The sequence below is a fragment of the Nicotiana tomentosiformis genome, chromosome 7 (assembly GCF_000390325.3).
Source record: "Nicotiana tomentosiformis chromosome 7, ASM39032v3, whole genome shotgun sequence".
Classification (NCBI taxonomy): domain Eukaryota; kingdom Viridiplantae; phylum Streptophyta; class Magnoliopsida; order Solanales; family Solanaceae; genus Nicotiana; species Nicotiana tomentosiformis.
The window spans coordinates 104,493,250-104,514,268 of record NC_090818.1 but is presented as its reverse complement, the minus strand read 5'-3'; the positions used below and the strand labels follow the sequence as shown (position 1 = coordinate 104,514,268).

The 21,019-nt window shown below is 33.3% G+C and overlaps 2 protein-coding genes across 7 annotated transcripts in view; both read left to right on the top strand.

Annotated features, from left to right (window-relative positions):
* Nucleotides 1–1,101: 1,101 nt before the first annotated feature.
* Nucleotides 1,102–8,611, top strand: LOC104100987 (bet1-like protein At4g14600). 2 transcript variants are annotated; one of them, XM_033657346.2, is made up of 7 exons: nucleotides 1,134–1,241; nucleotides 4,188–4,268; nucleotides 5,447–5,572; nucleotides 5,680–5,769; nucleotides 5,994–6,117; nucleotides 7,407–7,463; nucleotides 8,150–8,611. In XM_033657346.2, the coding sequence occupies exons 4-7, from the start codon at nucleotides 5,711–5,713 to the stop codon at nucleotides 8,309–8,311; spliced, it is 402 nt and encodes a 133-aa protein (XP_033513237.1). In that variant the 5' UTR covers nucleotides 1,134–1,241; nucleotides 4,188–4,268; nucleotides 5,447–5,572; nucleotides 5,680–5,710; the 3' UTR covers nucleotides 8,312–8,611. The 2 variants fall into 2 exon arrangements, with proteins under 2 accessions (XP_009606677.1, XP_033513237.1); XM_009608382.4 differs by lacking the exon at nucleotides 4,188–4,268 and having other exon boundaries at nucleotides 1,102–1,241.
* The window catches only part of LOC104100989 (uncharacterized), a 39,224-nt gene continuing 19,368 nt past the window's right edge, over nucleotides 1,164–21,019 (top strand). For 2 of the 5 annotated variants that reach the window (XM_009608387.4, XM_009608386.4), the window contains exon 1: nucleotides 17,008–17,328. The gene's annotated coding sequence lies outside the window, so the exon portion shown is untranslated. Of the gene's footprint in view, nucleotides 1,242–17,004; nucleotides 17,329–19,020; nucleotides 19,090–21,019 lie in introns of those variants that run through there. The other 3 variants (XM_033657344.2, XM_009608384.4, XM_070181799.1) reach the window with 3 other exon arrangements.

The window sequence follows — 21,019 nt, the reverse complement described above, 5'->3', positions numbered from 1 at the left end:
TCACGGTGTATTGAAGAAGGAATCGGGATGCTCATGTCGTTTCTCGTTAGCTTTCTTTTCGAGAAACGAGGGGACTATTTGTATACGGGTAAACACCGAACTCATGTTATACTCCGACCTCCAACAGGGTAAAATGAGCTCGAGATATGATTGCGAAGGATCGGAATCGAAGCAAGGGTCTCATCGAGTCAGAATCCGGGGGCGATTGTCTGTCCTCGAGAATATTGGGGTCATGATTCGAGATCGATCCAAACACTGAGAGACTTGGGAGAACACTGTCGGGCAATCAAGCATGACCAACAGAAGGCCGTAATATCCGCGACCAACCGGATATCATGGCGTGGATCTCGACACGTATCGATGTAGAACCGGCAATCAGTTAAACAAAAGATTTTTTTTACCTTTTATAGAGTTGTACTTAGAGTAGGATTCCCCTACTATATAAATAGGGGTCTAATAATTCATTAAACACATTGTAACACGCATTCCAATGCAATATACTATTATTTTCACTATTATTCTAAGCTTTTTCTTTCATTCATCAATATCGCACACCGTGAACCCGGATCGAGGGTGAATATTTCAATAAAGCTGGAATCATCCTCCTCGCGTGGTTTGAATTTACTGTATTTCTATTTGTTCATTCTAATCTAATTTATCGTTTTGTATCAAATTAATCCGCGTATCCTTAAAACCACTTACAAATTTAATTATTATCCGATTTTGAGGATAAATAATGGTATTTGAAAATTTGAGTTGTATTTGTACATGAATATAATTTGGAGCTGTTTTTGAATTTCTTTTTGAGTGATTTGATGAGAAACAGTTTTCTAGAGTTTTTAGAATTTTTAAAAAATTCTGAAATTTAACTTAAAACGAAATTTGAAATTTTCATCCCTAAATTGTATTCCAAAAACTTGGGGCCCTTAATTGCTCTTTCCTAATAAGATCACATGTACGTACTTAACATGTCTCTAATTCTCTCAGTTTTCAACCATCTAAATCTTCCCCTTTCACTTTCAATTCTTCGCAATCGGTAAAATCCTGTCTTCGTCATGTATTAAGCCATGAATCTCTCTCTCTCTGATCACTCTCCGTCTTTCTCTCTCTAACATCACCGCCGCTTCATTTTTCTCTCCATCTAGGGTTTTGAAGTTTCGTGGTTTTTTTTGTTGTTGAAGAATCATAGCATTTCTACTTAATACTAGGGTTTTCCAGTTCGCCTTTACGGGATAAAGCAGGTTTGAATTCTTCTTCTCCTTCGTTTTTAGCTAAGTTGAGTTTATTTTTATTTTGATTAATTATTTGTATGCATTTTTATCAGCTCTTTTTTCTAAAATGTTTTTTTTAATGAGATTTGGTAAATTTTAATTTAGAGTTTTAGAGTTAGGTTTAATCATACTTTAGGATTATTTTTATGTTCCGTGCACTTGTATGCAATGTGTTGGTGTGGTATTGATTTTGATTAGTCTCTCTCTCTCTCTCTCTCGATTATTATCTTTTGAGCTTAATTCGAAATCGTTTTATTTTATCTGTTCGTGTTGTTTTTGAAAGATATCAGTGTAACGGCTTAATCCAAATTCATTTTATTTGTTATTTTCTGTTCTATCCTTGTTCAATTGCTTTTGTTTCTTGCACTTTTCTGTCTAAATTCATAGTGTAGCTTTGAAATTGAGACTGATATTCGCGATGATAGCTTCTTTTTTGGCTGCATTTGTCCGCTATTTTTTTGAGGAGCACATACTGTTTGTTTGTCCTTTTGCTGTCCTGAATGTCTTAATTGTGTTGGGGTTTGAATTGGGCTTTTACCAGGGTTTCTGAAATAGAATTGGTTTGTTATACTTGTTGGGGTTTCCGCTGGCGTCGGTGTATTGGAACGTTCTTTGCCAACCTGAAGACGTAGTTCACAAGTCATTTATTACTTGGAATATTGCATTTATAACTAATGGTGTTTTGTGTGCGGTGTTTTGTGTTCTAGTTATTGGCAGCTTTCGCCTTGGGGATTTGGTTCTATAAACGTAATGTGCATAGTTAAGCTGGAATTGTTAAATACGGAGAATTCATTAAGAAATACTTCCTCATCTCAATTTGGCTTGGCAGTATTTGTCTAGATGCGGAGTTTAAGAAAGAAAAGACTTCTGATATAAGCTTCAAGTGCCTTTGGTACCGAATTTTTCTTTTTTGTATTTAGTGGGATCTAGAACACGTCATATCAATGGTAAAATAGGAATGTGATAATTATTAGATTGTAAATAGTAAGGTGCCAATCTTTTTGAGATAGACAATAAAGGAAAAAGTGCCAAACAAATTGGCACAGGGAGTATTAAAATTGGTATAGAGATTTTAAATATTTAACCAGTTCTTAGGATTAATTTATGTTGAATTTGATCGGTGTTCTTCGACAAGTTTCATGTTATAGGAGGTTGTTCTTTCTATGCTTGGATGATGCCATTGTGCTTTCAGTAACTTTGTTATTGCACTTAATACCGTTGATCCTTTGAATGTAACGGTGATGGTCTTCCTTGTTCCGAAACACATGGGATTTCATTCTATAGATTAAGGTTTTTAACTGGCACATCTATAGTATGTAAGATTGCCACCAAGCAGAAGGTGTAGAGTTGCCTGTTTATAATGATTAATGATGGCTTAATTTGCTATTTGGTGCATGTACTCTTTAATGCTCGTGTGATTGAGATGATTTTCTGATTGTATATACTTGCTGCTTGTACACCTGAAACCAAATGAATGGGAGTTGAGGATGGAACACTGGAAGTTTGTAGGAAACGAATTTTATAAATGCAATCAAACAAACAGATCAACCTGGTGGAGATCACAGTTGTCAAATATGAATACGTGATTTTTTTTCCGTGGCTTGCTTATTTGTGAGGAGAGGATGAAAGATATGTATCGACTCGGATGCACATTTTTTAAGGTAGTTTGTTCTTTTATTGGTTTGGTCTGCCCGTGATCATTTTCTCTATGGCCTTTTCTAGTAGTTTCGGGGATGGAAATTTTTTCAAAAGGTTAACTTCTACTTGGTCAACTCAATCGAAAGTGGGTTGAGGTGGTTGGTTTTCTTTATTAGTTTATGATATAGAACCAAGTTAAAATTGGACTTTTATGAGTTGTCTACCACTAATAAGTCAAACTGGAGCCTCAAGCCAATTCTGTGATATAGTACTTCATCCTTTAGGTGAGTACTGAGTGGGTTCAAGAAGTTGTTCCGGGAAGAACAGATGGAGAAAATGGTTGGAAAATTGTAAATAATGTGAAACGAATCTACTACCTCTGGTTCTTGCACAAATTGGGTGCACCTTCTCCAATTTTGGGTCAAAACTCAAAACTATTGCAATAAGTCCCTAAACAAACAAAAGCCAAAAAGAAGCAAGTGTAAGAGTCATTGCCTCGTGAATGTCGTGAAATTACTGGAAGGAGCACCATGTGTTGCATCTCATAGAAAAATTATAACGTGCTAATACTTTTTGGATTTAGACCCCAATACTAGCCACATCTCACAGGAGCTCATCAAGAGTTAGATTAGCTTCATAATAGTTGTGCTATTACACTGGATGAACTTCAAATCCAGGTGAGGTCTAGGTTTGCACGCACCAAGTGGAAATTAAATTGAGTGCAGCTGATGGAAGGGGTGGTCACTTGGTTGTAAAAGAATGCTTAATTCTAGTTCGCTTGGTTAAAGGTGGGTGCCCATAACATGCAAATAGGTATTGCCTATAATTAGGGATTGGTCTAAGGAGGTGGAGGGAGAACTTACTTTCTGGGACCATTCAGAGGTTGTAGAGTGCATTCATGATACCCGAATCTCCTTTTGTTTGAAGTTTATTGGACATGAATGAACCCGAACAGACGTACCCGCTGCTTCTGCTTTCTGCCATATGGGCTCAATTTCATAATATTATAACCGGTCTCCATTTATTATCTTTTATTTAACAAATTTGTGAATTGCTGAAATAAAGTAGTTAACAACCTAATAAAAGGTAAAGTTCATGAAATAAATACTCTCATTCACCATTAAACGAAAGTTTAGTGATGAAATACATGCACTCTTTGCTAAATCTGTCATATGTTTCTCTTTGTTTGAGTTTCATTCCTCTTAAATGATTCCATTTTCCCAGGATTTTTTCAAACAGTCAGTTGTTTTTTAAACCGGAGTTGTTTTAGTTTCGCAGCCATAATTACAGAGAGTGAGTGAAAACATATGCATGTCATAAGTGAATGTCCCGAAATACAGGACTGCTCAGGCATTGGAGGTTTGTTTCTTTGCCTCTGTTACTTTTGCTGGAAAAGAGCAAGGCTGATTTGTGGTTAAATTAAACATTATGTAGTACGTAGCTGTTCCTTTTCTCTTTTTCTACCTAAGGTTTCCTTATTGATAGAGGTTGTATTTCTATTCAACTATAAATAAATTATGGTTTGAGTATAATTTTAAACCTCTCGATTTTCAGTGATTTATACCCCTCAGTTTTTTGAAATTGACAGATAAGGCTTCCTTCTTGTGATTGAAGTGAAAATATTAAAAGTCTCCATCTATTAATAACAATATTATTATTATTATATGCTGGAGATTAGCTTTGTTAATTCAAATTCTAAGATCATACAAAGGTGAGTTGGTAGATTTGAAGATATGTTAGGGGAGGAGGGCAGAGACGGACCATAAGATTGTAGTTTTAAATGAAGCGAGACTTTCAACACAATTGAGATCATTCGGAGCTTAAAGAATTTGATGTGCATTTCATAACTCTTATGCCATGTTGAAATTACATTATTTGAATTTCTTTATAACCATTATCATTTTCAGATTAAGATTTCTAAGTGTTTAGCAGTTGGGGGCGCCAAGGATATCATAGAGCTAATGTGCAGCTCATTAATAAATAAATGTTGAAGTTCCTGGCAAAAAATCACTAAGCGCTTGGAAATTTAATGTGTGACAGAAGAATGATTAAGAGTAAATTGTGTTAATGGAGTTCTTTTTTTTTTGGTTTATTAGATGTAATGGATATTCCTTTTTTTGGAGGGATGATAGTTTTTTTCCATTTTCCTGACCTGGAGATGTACTTATATGAAAAATGTACCTATTGTTTTGGGTCTTTCCTTGAGCATGTTATTTGTTTTTCCTTCTTTTTTAAATGTTGAAAATCCGGAGTGGTCTTCTATTTATATGAACACATGCTTTGTGTTAATGTATTTAACCATTTATTTATGCGGTACCACTTGCTAATGAATATTACGGTTTTAATAGGATGATGCCTTGTAATTATATTTTATCGTGGAACTAAAGAACCTAGCGCTGTTGCCTATAATCTGTACATTTGTGGATATTAAAGGGCAAGGGCTCAAATTAACTTCATAAACGAGGAAGCAAACTACCTGATTTAACGTGCATTTGAATTTGGTTTCTGATACTGGTGCATTAACATTCCTTGTGCAGGATGAAACAAATAGCCCTCAAGACGGTTCATGATAGCAGTTAATGGACAAGATGGTTGAAAAATAGGCTGTATTACAGAGTAAATAGCATTTTTTGGTAAATAGAGTTGTAACAAACATATTACAGGTTACTATAATTTTCTCCTCTGATCTTTGGTAGCACAGAAGTATTTTTTGACGTGCTGAATTCTCAATCCTTTTTATTGATACTTTAAAGTTTTTCGCGAAACCTAGGGTTTCGAGGTTCCTTCAGTTTTTTCTTTCAATGGCTTCTAGCTCTCATAGAGGCGGTGATTTCTACGGTGCTGCTTCCTACAGATCCAGGTATCTATAAAAACGGAAAAAAAAGTATCGTCTTCTTAAGTTATAATTTGTTATGGTTCTAATTACTTGCACAATTTGAATTGTGATAGAGAAGTGTTGTGTAACAAAAAATTACCAAAAGCATAACCTAATTAGGAGAAAATTAATAGAAATACATTTTTTTGCATTTTTGGGGTTTATTTTTGAGAAATTGAGTTGTTTTCTTTCGTTGTTTGATTGATCAGAGATGGATTGAGTACGAGGCAAGTAGGTGGTTCAGATGAGATACAGGTGCGGATTGATCCGATGCACGGGGACCTAGATGACGAGATTACAGGTCTTCGCAAACAAGTAAAACAGCTTAGAAATGTATGCTTACCTATCACCTTGTCTGTGGCTTTATATTTGTATTTTGTATTTTTTGTTGGAGGATTTTTTTTTTTTTTTTTTTTTTTGCATAACCGGTGGCATATTTAATATGCATGTACATGTCAAATTTGGTGATGTGTTATGTCATGGATCCATTTCAAATAAGGTGATGTGTTGTCTTGGGACACTGATAATAGTATTTCTTAGAACACCACTGTGAAACTTGTTAGGCATATAGGTTGAAGATAGTTGAAGTCTCTTCCACGAACAAACGAAAGCGTAATGACTATACTGTGTTCGGGATTGAGCGAAACAAGGCAATGTTGCATTCAGGAATGTTCTCTATCCTTTAATTTAGGATTTCATCTTAGAATTGGGAATGGAAATGTAGATTTTATGTTTTACCTTTAATTTATCGTATCGTACTGAATTAATAAAGCTGTTAATCAACCCAAGGTTGTTGCCTAGTAGTCAATGAACTGAGTTCAAACCTTGGAGATCAGGGTTCTAGTCCCAGCAGAAATACAAAAACACTAGGTTATTTATTTCCATATGCCTAAGCCTTGGCGGGTGGAATTACCCAATACTTGTGCCAAATTGGAGGTAGCAAGGACTCGGTGAAATGGCTGAGATGTGCACAAGTTGGCTCACACACCACTGTTATGAGAAAAATGTTAATTCACTCTTTGGCTTTACGTTTTCACTGGTAAGACTGCATTGTTTTGGAAACAATGCCAACTGTCAAGATATTCTGGTCCCCCCCCCCCCCCGAGATATACTTTGCATAAAAGACATTGTATAGGAACTTCTTGTTGGATGGAATCAATTGTTTTGACTGTATGTGGAGCAAGTACTGACTTATTCCTGGTCACCAATCTTGAAGAAAGGTTGTGTTTTCACACCCATGACTCCTTTTTCCGGTGGTTACTTATATCTATCTTCATTTTTTATATCGGCATATATTGATGCTTTATCATGCTGACATACTTCAACTGGTCTTGAGGTGGATGCTAGAGAGACATCAGCGCTTATTTCTAGGTTGTAAATCTGTCCTAGTGAAATCTGAGAATAGGGGGACCAGTGTCATGTTATCCATATAGTTCATTCACGACAGGCTGAGAGAGAGGTTATCATTCCTATATCCTGTCCGTGGATCCATACAATGTTCCTTATAGGTCATTTTTTCCAATGTCTCATTTGTCTGCCTTGTCATTTCATCTTTGTCAGGGTTTCAGATTTTTATTCAAACTTACCCTTTTGCTAGTACTTATAGATATTTCTTGCTGCAGGTAGCCCAAGAAATTGAGTCTGAAGCAAAGTTTCAGAATGATTTTATTAACCAACTGGTATGCCATGAACTTGTTCTCCTTTTCTTCCAAGTATATTTGATATTCTTTAAGTCCTTTAATCACTTTTCCATATATTTATGTACCTTAACAATTAAGTTTTTGTATATTGGAGCTTGTTTTGTGTTTATGTTCCTAAGGCTGGATAACAATCTAACACTCTCTCTCCTTCTGTAAATGCTGGGAATTGCAATTGTTATTACTGTAAATATTTTGGAAATGACAGTGTACTCGTAGTCTTTGTTTGCCTTACGTACTGCCAAACCAACCTGCCTGAATGCCTTTGTTGCTCTATGCTTTTCTTTTAGGTTTTCTAGTACTTTGAAAGATACATCCTTGTTAGATCTAATAAAAAGCCCAAACTTGATTCCATTCTCTTTTTTTTCTTTGTTCTTAGAGGGTAATTTGTGCGGGGATATTGAACTACACACTGCATATGTTCAACTGATTGTAAATCTGTATTCTAATAGTTATCCCGTCTAGCAAATTGCTGCAATAGATTGCTTCAAGCCGTTAGAAGTAGTAAACTTTCCTAGAGTTTGTGTGGCATTGTTTATAAATGTGTTGGTTGGTCGGTCTATCTGAGATTCTCATGATGTATGCTTATTTTATTGATTATGGAATCATTCTTGTAAGTTACATGATTTCCCCGTTTCCTTAAAAACTTGCACTTCCCATTATCACAGCAAATGACACTGATCAAAGCTCAAGCAGGGGTGAAGAACAATATGAGACGATTGAACAGAAGTATCATCCAGGAAGGATCAAACCATGTGATGCATGTTATTCTTTTTGCGCTATTTTGCTTCTTTGTGATATATTTGCTGTCCAAGTTTTCACGGAGATAAAGGCGATCTTTTGCGCTATTTTGCATTTCCTGGTGCAAGTCTTGATGAAGATGAGAGAAACACACAATCTATTCAAGGCATCATACAAATGCTGCAGTGGTTAATTTTTAGTGATTGGGGACAGCAAGGGTGCAACTATAGGAAGTCCATATATCAGTCTTCTTATTAGTTTCTTGTTTTCTCTTTTCACTTTTATTTTTCTTTGTAATACTTGCTATATGACAATGATAATTGTGTGCTTATCCTAGAAAAAAGCTGAATATTTACAATGGAAAATGCTCTATACTTCATTTGTTTAAACAGCAGAGCCTGTTTTGCAGATGATGATGTTCGGCAAACAGTGTATACATTTGATTTTAACTCTTACAAAGTCTGCCCCTAACAGAAGGCTAGCATACACATGCTTTTGAATCATTTTGTTGCTGGTTTGCTTGATCAGCTGAGGCTTGCTCCACTTTGCTTAGCCTAACTTGATCAATGACTCTTCTAGCCCATTCTGCAAAATAGGTTTTGTTGTGTCCAACCATGCCATCTTTATGAAATGAAAGCATTGCAGACATCTTTTGGGGATGGACACTCCTCGCCTATTGTATCTCACCATGCACCTTGGTGTATCATCCCTGATTGATTCGCCATCTAGTGGGAGCCAAATGAAACCAAAGTTTCATGCTCGGTTTTAAAAATAATGAATCGGTATCGACTATAACCCCTATCCTTCCAAGCTAACGATGCCGGTTCGATTCCCGCTATCCACTCTATTATCTATTTATTCTAAATATTTTAATCTATTCATTAAACTAAATTTAGTTTATTGGTATTAGTACATCATTGAATATACAATAGGACAGATAGAGGTTTAATGAATAGATTAAACCCCTATACAATTGGATGCAATTTATTTTCATATATTTTTTTTTAGATTTCGATAGCAAGAAAGACTGGTTGAATATTTGAATCCAAGACACTTGCTTCCTTTTTTTTTATTAAGATAAAGACAATAGTGATCAGTATTTCTTTAGTATTTCTTTATGCTTGTCCATTTGTTCGTGAATAGCTTCTTTCAAAAGGGCTTCTTTCACAACGCCACGCTTGATGAACATAATGACGCAATAATGGATGCAAATCTTACTGCACTCATATTTTTTCACAATAACATTCTACTTGAACAACAATATTACAACAACATTCTATTGTCACATTGTTGGGATTACCTAGTTAACTTATATGTCTTACTTTTCTTTTTTATTTATTTTAAAAATTGATACTCCTTTATAAAGTTAAAAATAAAATAACTAAAGGAGTATAAAAGGGTAAAAATGCCAATGATGCAACCAAAAAAATAAAAACAGGAGTATATAAACCTAAATTTGGAGAGGAAAAAGTAAAGCTAAATTTGGAGCGTAGGAACGTAATTTTGTTTTTAACGCTAATCGCATCTAAGCTTATTAGTTCAGAGAGATGTACAAAGAAAGTACCTTTACCTCAGAAAAGGGATGTCCAAAATGTTTGATGAGTAGAAAGAAGACTTTGTAATTGCACACCAAAAGATTAATAATATATTTATATTAATTTATTAATATTAACAATTTATTAATGTTAATATTCATTTAATAAATTAATCACAGGAAAGATTATATAATTTGATTTGAGAATCTTGACCAATTATCGTTCAAATAGATGGCTAATTTTATGTTAAGTCAGGTCAATATATGCATGGTTTTTAATTAATATGGGATTGATAAACCAAAAAGTTTTTGTGTTAACAAATTGCAAAGCTGTTTGGAAATATTATATTTGTGGATGTCTATTCCTTGTATAGTCGGTCTAGCAAAAGGAGGTTTGTAGAAGAAGAAAAATTATACTGTTACTTAAATTCTTTGTCTAATAATGACCTTTTCTTCGGCTATTTTCTCTTATTATACAACAAAAGCAGAAAAATGTACTCACTTTATCCATCATATAACTCAAAATCATAAACAATGTTACAGATGAAATTAACATAAAACTAAATACTCACACGCTTATCTTCAATGAATGTTACATTAGCAAGTGGAGTCATTAGTTTATCTTTGATCAGATGGTGTAAGATCTTTTGGTAATATTTATTTTGTAAACTTGTAAGCTGTTAATTACGAGGCAAAATGGAGTTTAAGACATATAAAACAAGCAGTATAAAGGATGAAGACAACTTATAACACACAAAGTCAGTCTAATTATTTGCTGCAAACTGGAATAGTATATATGGATAAGTACACACAAACTAACATTGGCTTTTTTCACCTTTCTTTTTGTTGTTTATGCACACAACTAAATATTGACAGCATGATTATGGTGTCTTTTATGCCTTCAGAGAATTACTTGTCGACTTGTGTGATTGTTTTTAATTTGTTACGTAACTATGTTGATCACAGTCAGGCCTTCTAAAAGTTTTACAAAGATCCAATATTCTTGTTTGTTGATAAGTTAGCTGTTCAAATGTGTTTTTCGATTCCTTAAACTGTAAAATTTCTAGTTTACATCGAAAGTACGACGTTGCACTGTAATTTATATAAGAAAAAAGTGAGACATTATTGAATAACTTTATTGTTAGTTCATATCTATGATTATTACAGAGCAACTTTAAAAACTGAAGTAGTACAAACACAAAGATAAATCACTAAAAAACTAAAGGAGAATATTAATAAAAATTATAAAATGAGTAGCATGGTCGTTTGGAGAGTAGGCTATTAGTAGTGTGTTTGGACTGCCCAGTTTTTGGAAGGTCTGATTTCCTTTTATACTGAAAATATTACTTATATGTTACTTGTTAGATAAACGATGTAAGTCCATGATTGTACATACAGTTGGGTTATTAGACTTCATTTTTAAGAAAATTTCTTTAGAAAATAGTAATGTACTATTCGTTTTACTTAGTTTAGTTTTGATACAAAATTCCGTTGTATAAAATGCTCCTTCTTTTCTTGCACTCACAAAGTCACAATATTGTATATTTAAACTAGTAAATTAGCCAATTATATAAAAAGATGTGTTTTCAAATCATGTGAAACATTTACAAAATGCTGGAAGGAATATTAACCAGACTCATAAGTACTATTTTTTTTTTATCCGCCACACATAGCAAAATTATCAAAAAAAATAGCATCTTAAGGGATGTGGGTTCGTGTGAATCCATGCTTCTCTCCCAAAATCATGTATAACAATGGTATATCTTTTTAAAATTACTTAAATATATGTGCGTGCACCTTAGCTCAAACACTCCTATAATGCAATCATTATTTGGTGCATCTCTACAAGTGAAATTGGCGGTTTAAATCCCTGTTTTCGACACGTAGTATAGATATATATATATATGTAAAAGTCACTAAATTTTAAAAAAGAATATAATTTTGAACCTATAATTTTAAATATATAATAGATTTTCATGTTAAGAGCATAAAGTTAAACCCATCAAATGTAAATTCTAGATCTACCTCTTTAAATATATGCTCATCCTTATGAAATCTTACATCAATCATATGAAACATTGATAAAGTGTTGGTGAAGAAATAAAACGCATAAATATTCTTTTGTTTTTTTTTTTTCTGAACGAGAAAATATATAATGATACTAATGATAAATGAATTAGAAAAAGAATCACATCATGACACTTACGTATTTCTTATACGATGCAATTGTCGCTTATTACCTTCATCTGCTTAACTGTTGGATTTTAATAAAACTCATAAACCTCCTAGTGCACTTTATATATAAACGGAAAATGATCAAAACCGCCCTCAGACTATTTGATTTGGTATAAATATGCCCTCCGTCCATTTATTGAGCTAAAAATGTCCCCACCGTTATCTTTCTGGTTCACTTATGCCCCTACGACTATGGTCAATACCAAATAAAAAAGATTTACTTAAATTACACGTGACAACTTTTTATTGTTTCAATTTTAAACCATGACCCCAATTAAATAAACCCACCCTTAACCCTTTTTTTTAACCCAACCCAAAAATCCAACCCACCTTAGAAAATGGCCAAACTATTGATTGTAAAAAAAAATCAACTTCTCCATCTTTCCAATTCTACCACCATCATAGTCGCCACCATCCCCTTTTCTCCATAGCGACCACACTACCACCATATTTTTAGTCTAAGGGCAGTTTTGGTCTTTTTTTCATATTTTTATTATCTTCTTTATTTTGCATTTACCATTGGAGCTGTCATTTTTAAAAAATATTCGTCAAAAGATCCTAATGTTCACATTCATATGTCACTTACAATGGTAAATCTTTTTTTCTTTCTTATCACATAAGATAATCAACGAACCTATTATGAATTCATGGGCTTTAAATTCAGGAATCCAATTTTTTCTTCATAATTTTTGTAAATTTTACAAACTCTTATTCAGTTGTTAGACCCAAATGGTAATAATTTGTAAAAAAATAAAAATTTATGGCTTAGGTAATCCTCCTTGAACAAATTCCTAATTTTACAACAAAGAAAGGATATCAAATCGAAAAAAATTAAAAAAATTCTAATCGGACCCTTTCGATTAGCATAATATTCTCGATGTTATTGTTCAAAAATGGAGGAATGGAGCAAACATGAGAATCGTGGTTGCGGTGAAAACATGGTTGTTATGGAGGAAAGGGGATGGTGGCAACTATGGTGATGATAGAGTTGAAAAGATGGATAAATTAATTTTTTTAACAATCAAGAGTTTGGCTATTTTTTTAGGTGGGTCGGATTTTGGGGTTGGGTAAAAAAAGGGTTAAGGGCAGGTTTATTTAATTAGAGTCATCATTTAAAATTTAACCAATAAAAATTTGGCACGTGTAATTTTAATTTTAAAAAATTACTTAGTATTGGTCGTTAGTCGTAGGGGCATAAGTGAGCCAGAAAGTTAACGATGGGGACATTTTTGGCTCAATAGGTGGACGGAGGACATATTTATACCAAATCGAATAGTCTGATGGTAGTTTTGACTCTTTTCCGATATATAAATCACGTATCGTCTTCTCTCCATCCAAGGATGAATTTATAATCAATGCAACGAATACAAGAACGACAAAAGGAATTAAAAGAACAAAAGTTACTCACACATCAGCTTGTGACACTTGCGTGTTTCTAACATGAGACCATTGTTGTTTGGGTTACGATATACTATAAATCATGCGTATTGTTATAGTATTCTTTATGGAATAATTATTTATTTATTTATTCAATTCAATAAAGTTTTTTTTAAAAATAGATCATGTACTTGTCTGTGCGTCCGTTGCTTATATAGTAAATGATTTAGTGTATAGAATTTAGCTCATACACGAAAGATTAAATTATCGATTCTTATAAGTCATAAAGTTTATGTTCACAATCTAATGATGGAATGGGACAAACCATCGGAATGGTTGTAGCACAAGATTAAATATAATTTGTCTTGATTATGGAATGGTTTAATTCCGACTTCTTGTGCTAGTACATTTTGTATGTATTGAACGGATCAAGTAGAGATAAGTATTTTATACTTACTTAATAAAATAATTTTCGTAGTCCATTCAATGTACTTATACTCTTAATCCTGATATAATTATTATTAGTTGTGTGTGTCAATTATTATTTTGATTTATTAAAAGGCGAGATTCTTTTGTGGGTCAATAAGCCTGGTAAATTGGACAATAATGATATACATTGGCGAAATAATAATTAGTTGATAGAATTCATGTCTCGGATTTTGAGATCGATGATACTCCTTTATGATAGCTTATAAGTTTTCCTGTGTAAACCCGACCGGTAAATTTTGTATCCGACACATGAAATAAGTTAAGCGAAAGTCTAAAGGAAGTAATCGATAAATTAAATTATCAGTAATTTAATTTGATTGGTTAGTATATGAATCTTAACATGGGGAGTTAAATAAGGTTTTATGGAAGAATTTCAAAATTGAACTAAGGAATGCGATTACGAATTTTTAGTGGAATAATTCATGATTTATTATGGTAGAAATTAATTTCAAATTTCGAAATTAATTCAATAATAGAAAACCTTGTTAATTAAATTTTATGGTCCCTACTGTGTCTAAATAATAGGGAATAAAGGAAACATTTCCTTAGTGGAAGAAGAAAACTTATCAGGTTTTGAAAAAAGGTTTTAACCTAAAAAACGTGGCTATATATATTCCATATATGGCTGGCAGTTTTTGACACTGATTTCATACGTTTTTCTTCCTTGGAATTTCGCCCACCCGAAATTTTTTTTTTCCCGGATATTATTTGGGTAACATAGTAGAAGACTGTGGAGGCTTTGCTGAGGTCGCGGTCTTGCAACTCTGGAACTGGAGACCGAGATTAATTTATTTTGTTCACGCTTCAAGAGGTAACTCGAAAAATCTCTGTGTGTGTTAATTGTTTGATTTACACGTGAATATGATTATAATTGCTTCCGCTGCGATATATAATCCATCAATTGGTATAAAAGCCTACTCAGGTCTAATTAAATGATTAGGGTGAACATAAAAAAGGTAGTATCATGTTAATATGCAAGTTTTGAATTAAATGCAAAGATTAATTTTCTGTAAAACTGCATTTTTTTTTAGCATGAATATTTGTTCTGAATATTATGATTATTCTGAAAATCATGTAATATTTGCTTATTGTTGATGATATTTGATTAGAATAATCTGAAAATTTCGTTAATCAAAGGAAAATGCAAAAGTCACTATTTGCCCGAATTAGCCTCCAAGGTTAAATTCCGGTGATATAATAATTTTACACGTTGACGCAGGTCTTCTTCCATATCGGATAAATTTATTATAGATAATCACTGGATTATACTAGTTGTTGATTACTTGTATTTACTCTTCATCTGAATTTGCATGTTGGTTCGATGGGACTAGTATATTAAATATTGATATTCACTCGACTTAAATTAACAGTTTACTCTCCATCTGAGTATGGCATGTTTAAATTCATGGAGTGAATAATTTGTCATTACATATGTATGTTGCAAGAATAGTTTTTTTTCTATCGAAACTTGTTGTTCAAGGTGCATGGATTATACGCATGTAATGCATTTTGAATTTTAATATTCAATAATACATGACTGATTTTGATTTATTTATTTAATTCTCTCTCAGATTAACAATGACTCAGTCCCCTTAATACTATTCTTACTCAAAAATAATTAGCCTATCAGTCACGTCCCCTTTTTCTCACATTGTCGTACGCACATCTCGAGCAGCAAATGCAACCTAGCACTTTGTTTGATTCAAACAATATCTCCTAACCAACCATCACCTATACTTGCTCATTTTATATTGACCCATTTTATTCTACTACTCGATGATTAGGGATTTTTATTTTCTTCTACAGAACGCAATTTAATCATATGAACTACTTGCATTCATTTGCAAATGTGATCGTTTACAATAATTTAATATGATACATATTGCATATATTCTTAATCAATTCTTGTGTTTATACAATTCGAGGTAGATATAATTAAATTTTGTTTTATGCACTGTTATACCTAAAATTGAACATATTTCATAAAATATGAGTATAAATAAGCTTCGTATTATCCAAGATTTTAGTGGAATTAATAAAGTATTTCTTCGATTAATCAGACCTTGCAAATTTGAGGCTCGAAAATAGAAAAATCCTAATAGTAAGTGCTTCTTAGTCGGAGCTCTGGTGTGGATACACTCACTAGGGGTATCAATAGTTCGGTTCTGATGGTTATTTTATAAAATTTGTATGAGACTAATTTTTTGATTGCTTTATTTTGTAGAACAAAAATTAGACTTTTCGTAACTATACCAATCATATTAGTTTCTCTTCGGTATCGGTATCGGTATCGGTACAGTTTGATTAATTTTTGATATTCTTTTAAATGTCATGTTGGAATCGCTAGTAGAAGTAAAACATAATAACATGCATATGACTGAAAAACTCTCCGTGTTTAAGAGGTGATAAATCAAGGGAACATGAAAAATAGCCAGAATAAAGTCATCTCACTATTTTATAGCAGCATAAAATACATTAAGTAAAGACGAGAGGAATATAAATCACGAAAAATATTAATCATTGGGACTCAAGAATAAAATCTATTAGAAGATTAAGTATTCAACAAATAAAATCTAAATCATACGAGAGGGAAGATATTCAATACCATATTGTTTGCTACTTAAAATCGTTGGAATACTTTGTGACTTTCTACTTAAAATGCTGGAACTAATTTAATTTTAACAGGAGTACCAAAATAGGTTTAGGAGTTAGAACTTTGGGTGTCAATCACATGTTAATTCGTTTTCACAGGCGTTAGGAAAAAATAAATACTTTATTTTTTTTAAATTTAATATACGAAATAATATATTTATATAAAAACTTACGATCTTATCAAAATAAAGTCTGATCTTGGGTTAGAGGATGTTTGGATTGATTTATTGTAAGTGCTTATTGACTTTTAAACACTTTTCTAATTTTTGTAGTGTTTGACAAAAAATATTTAAAGCGTTTAGTTTTAGGTATGAAAAGTACAAAAATAAGCCAAAAGCTTAAAATTGGATATTATTAACTTAGACATTTTACTTTTAGCTTATAAGTTTTTATTTTTTATTTTTTTAAAGCAATCTAAATTTTTTAGAATTTACTCACACCTCAGCACCCTAAATAGCCAACCCCCAAGTTCCAACCTCCCAGCCCCAGGTTCGGCTCTTTTCTTAATTATTCTTTCCTAATAAGATCACATGTACGTACTTAACATGTGTATAATTCTCTCAGTTTTCAACCATCTATATCTTCCTCTTTCATTTTCATTTCTTCGCAATCGGTAAAATCCTTTGTATTCGTCATGTATTAAGCCATGAATCTCTCTCTCTCTGATCACTCTCCGTCTTTCTCTCTCTAACATCACCGCCGCTTCATTTTTCTCTCCATCTAGGGTTTTGAAGTTTCCATTTTTTTGTTGTTGTTGAGGAATCATAGCATTTCTAATTAATACTAGGGTTTTCCAGTTCGCTTTACGGTATAAAGCAGGTTTGAATTCTTCTCCTTCCTTTTCGTTTTTAGCTAATTTGAGTTTATTTTTATTTTTATTTTTGGACTAATTATTTGTATGCATTTTTTATCAGCTCTTTTTTTTAAAAATGTTTTTATGAGATTTGGTAACTGTGTAATCTACAGTTTGGAGCTAGGTTTAATCATACCTTAGTTTTTTTGTATGCTCCGTGCTGTTGTATGCAATGTGTTGGTGTGGAATTGATTTTGATTAGTTTTTTCTCTCTCGAAGTTTTAGTTTTTATAGTGGCTGACACTGATATATTTGGGGAGCACGTCTGTTTGATTATTATTTTTTGAGCTTAATACGAAATCGTTTATCTGTTATTTGTTGTTAGTGTTGTTTTTGAAAGATATCAGAGTAAGGCTTAATCCAAATTCATTTTATTTGTTATTTTCTGTTCTATCCTTGTTCAATTGCTTTTGTTTCTTGCACTTTTCTGTCTAAATTCACAGTGTAGCTTTGAAATTGAGACTGATATTCGCGATGTTAGCTTCTGTTTTGGCTGCATTGGTCCGATATTTTTTTGAGGAGCACGTGCTGTTTGTTTGTCATTTTGCTGTCCTGAATGTCTTAATTGTGTTGGGGTTTGATTGGGCTTTTACCAGGGTTTCTGAAATAGAATTGGTTTGTTACACTTGTTGGGGTTTCCTTTGGCATCGGTGTACAGGAACGTTCTTTGTCAACATGATGACGTAGTTCACAAGTCATTTATTACTTGGAATATTGATTTATAACTACTGGTGTTTTGTGTGCGGTGGTAGAATCTAGTTCTTGGCAGCTTTCGCCGTGGAGATTTGGTGCTATAAACGTAATGTGCATGGTTAAGCTGGAATTGTTAAATGTGGAGAATTCATTAAGAAATACTCCCTCATCCCAATTTTGCTTGGCGGTATTCGGCTAGATACGGAGTTTAAATACTTCTGATATAAGCTTAAAGTGCCTTTGGTACCGAATTGTTCTTTTTTGTATTTAGTGGGATCTACAACTCGTCATGTCAATGGTAAAATGGGAATGTAATAATTATTAGATTTTAAACAGTTCGGTGCCAATCTTTTTGAGATAGACAATAAAGGAATGAGTGACAAACAAATTTCCAAAGGGAGTATTAAAATTGGTATGGAGATTTTAAACATTTAACCACTTCTTAGAATTAATTTGTGTTGAATATTGTCGTTGTTCTTTGACAATTTTCATGTTATAGGAGATTGTTGTTTCTATGCTTGGATGATGCATTTGTGATTTCAGTAACTTGGTTATTGTACTTAATACTGTTGATCCTTTGAATGTAATGGTGATAGTCTTCCTTGTTCCTGAATACTGGGATTTCATCCTATAGATTAAGGTTTTCAACTGGCACATCTTTAGTATGTGAGATTGCCCACCAAGCAGAAGGTGTGGAATTGCCTGTTCAGCCTGTTTTTAATGATTAATGATGGCTTAATTTGGTATTTGGTGCATGTACTCTTTAATGCTCTTGTGATTGAGATGCTCCGGCTGTATATACTTGCTGCTTATACACCTGAAACCAAATGAATGGGATTTGAGGATGGAACGCTAAAAGTTTGTAGGAGATGAATTTATAAATGTAAATCAAACAAACAGATCAACCTGGTGGAGATCACAGTTGTCAAATCTGAATAAGTGTTTTTTTCTTCTTCCTGGCCCAGGTATTTGTAAGGAGAGGGTGAAGGATATGCATATATCCATGTTATCGAATCTGATGCACATCGTTTAAGGTAGAGTGATCTTTTATTGGTTTGGTCTGCCTAGGATCATTTTCTCTATGGCTTTTGGTGATGGAAAGTTTTTCAAAAGGTTGACTTCTATTTGGTCAATTCAATCGAAAGCGGGTTGAGGTGGTTGGTTTTCTCTATTAGTTTATGATATAGACCCAAGTTAAAATTGGACTTCTCAACTATGAGTTGTCTACCACTGGTAAGTCAAACTGGTGGGTCTAGCTAATTCTGTGCTATGGTACTTCACCCATTAGGTGAGTACTGAGTGGGTTCAAGAAGTTGTTCCGGGAAGAACAGATGGAGAAAATGGTTGGAAAATTGTAAATAATGTGAAACGAATCTACTACCTCTGGTTCTTGCACAAATTGGGTGTACCTTCTCCAATTTTGAGTCAAAACTCAAAACTATTGCAATAAGTCCCTAAACAAACACAAGCCAAAAAGAAGCAAGAGTAAGAGTCATTGCCTCGTGAATGTTGTGATGTTACTGGAAGGAGCACCATGTGTTGCATCTCATAGAAAAATTATAACGTGCTAATACTTTTTGGATTTAGACCCCAATACTAGCCACATCTCACAGGAGCTTATCAAGAGTTAGATTAGCTTCATAATAGTTGTGCTATTACACTGGATGAACTTAATCCAGGTGAGGTCTAGGTTTGCACACACTAAGTGGAAATTAAATTGAGTGGAGCTGATGGAAGGGGTGGTCACTTGGTTGTAAAAGAATGCTTAATTCTAGTTCGCTTGGTTAAAGGTGGGTGCCCATAACATGCAAATAGGTATTGCCTATAATTAGGGATTGGTCTAAGGAGGTGGAGGGAGAACTTACTTTCTGGGACCATTCAGAGGTTGTAGAGTGCATTCATGATACCCGAATCTCCTTTTGTTTGAAGTTTATTGGACATGAATGAACCCGAACAGACGTACCCGCTGCTTCTGCTTTCTGCCATATGGGTTCAATTTCATAATGTTATAACCGGTCTCCATTTATTATCTTTTATTTAACAAATTTGTGAATTGCTGAAATAAAGTAGTTAACAACCTAATAAAAGGTAAAGTTCATGAAATAAATACACTCTCATTCACCATTAAACGAAAGTTTAGTGATGAAATACATGCACTCTTTGCTAAATCTGTCATATGTTTTCTCTTTGTTTGAGTTTCATTCCTCTTAAATGATTCCATTTTCCCAGGATTTTTTCAAACAGTCAGTTGTTTTTTAAACCGGAGTTGTTATAGTTTCGCAGCCATAATTACAGAGAGTGAGTGAAAACATATGCATGTCATAACTGAATGTCCCGAAATACAGGACTGCTCAGGCATTGGAGGTTTGTTTCTTTGCCTCTGTTACTTTTTGCTGGAAAAGAGCAAGGCTGATTTGTGGCTAAATTAAACATTATGTAGTACGTAGCTGTTCCTTTTCTCTTTTTCTACCTAAGGTTTCCTTATTGATAGAGGTTGTATTTCTATTCAACTATAAATAAATTATGGTTTAAGTATAATTTTAAACCTCTCGATTTTCAGTGATTTATACCCCTCAGTTTTTTGAAATTGACAGATAAGGCTTCCTTCTTGTGATTGAAGTGAAAATATTAAAAGTCTCCATTATTAATAACAATAATATTATTATTATTATATGCTGGAGATTAGCTTTCGTAATTCAAATTCTAAGATCATACAAAGGTGAGTTGGTAGATTTGAAGATATGTTAGGGGAGGAGGGTAGAGATGGACCATAAGATTGTAGTTTTAAATGAAGCGAGACTTTCAACACAATTGAGATCATTCAGAGCTTAAAGCATTTGATGTGCATTTCATAACTTTTATGCCATGTTGAAATTACATTGTTTGAATTTCTTTATAACCATTATCATTTTCAGATTAAGATTTCTAAATGTTTAGCAGTTGGGGTAGTCACTTGGTTGTAAA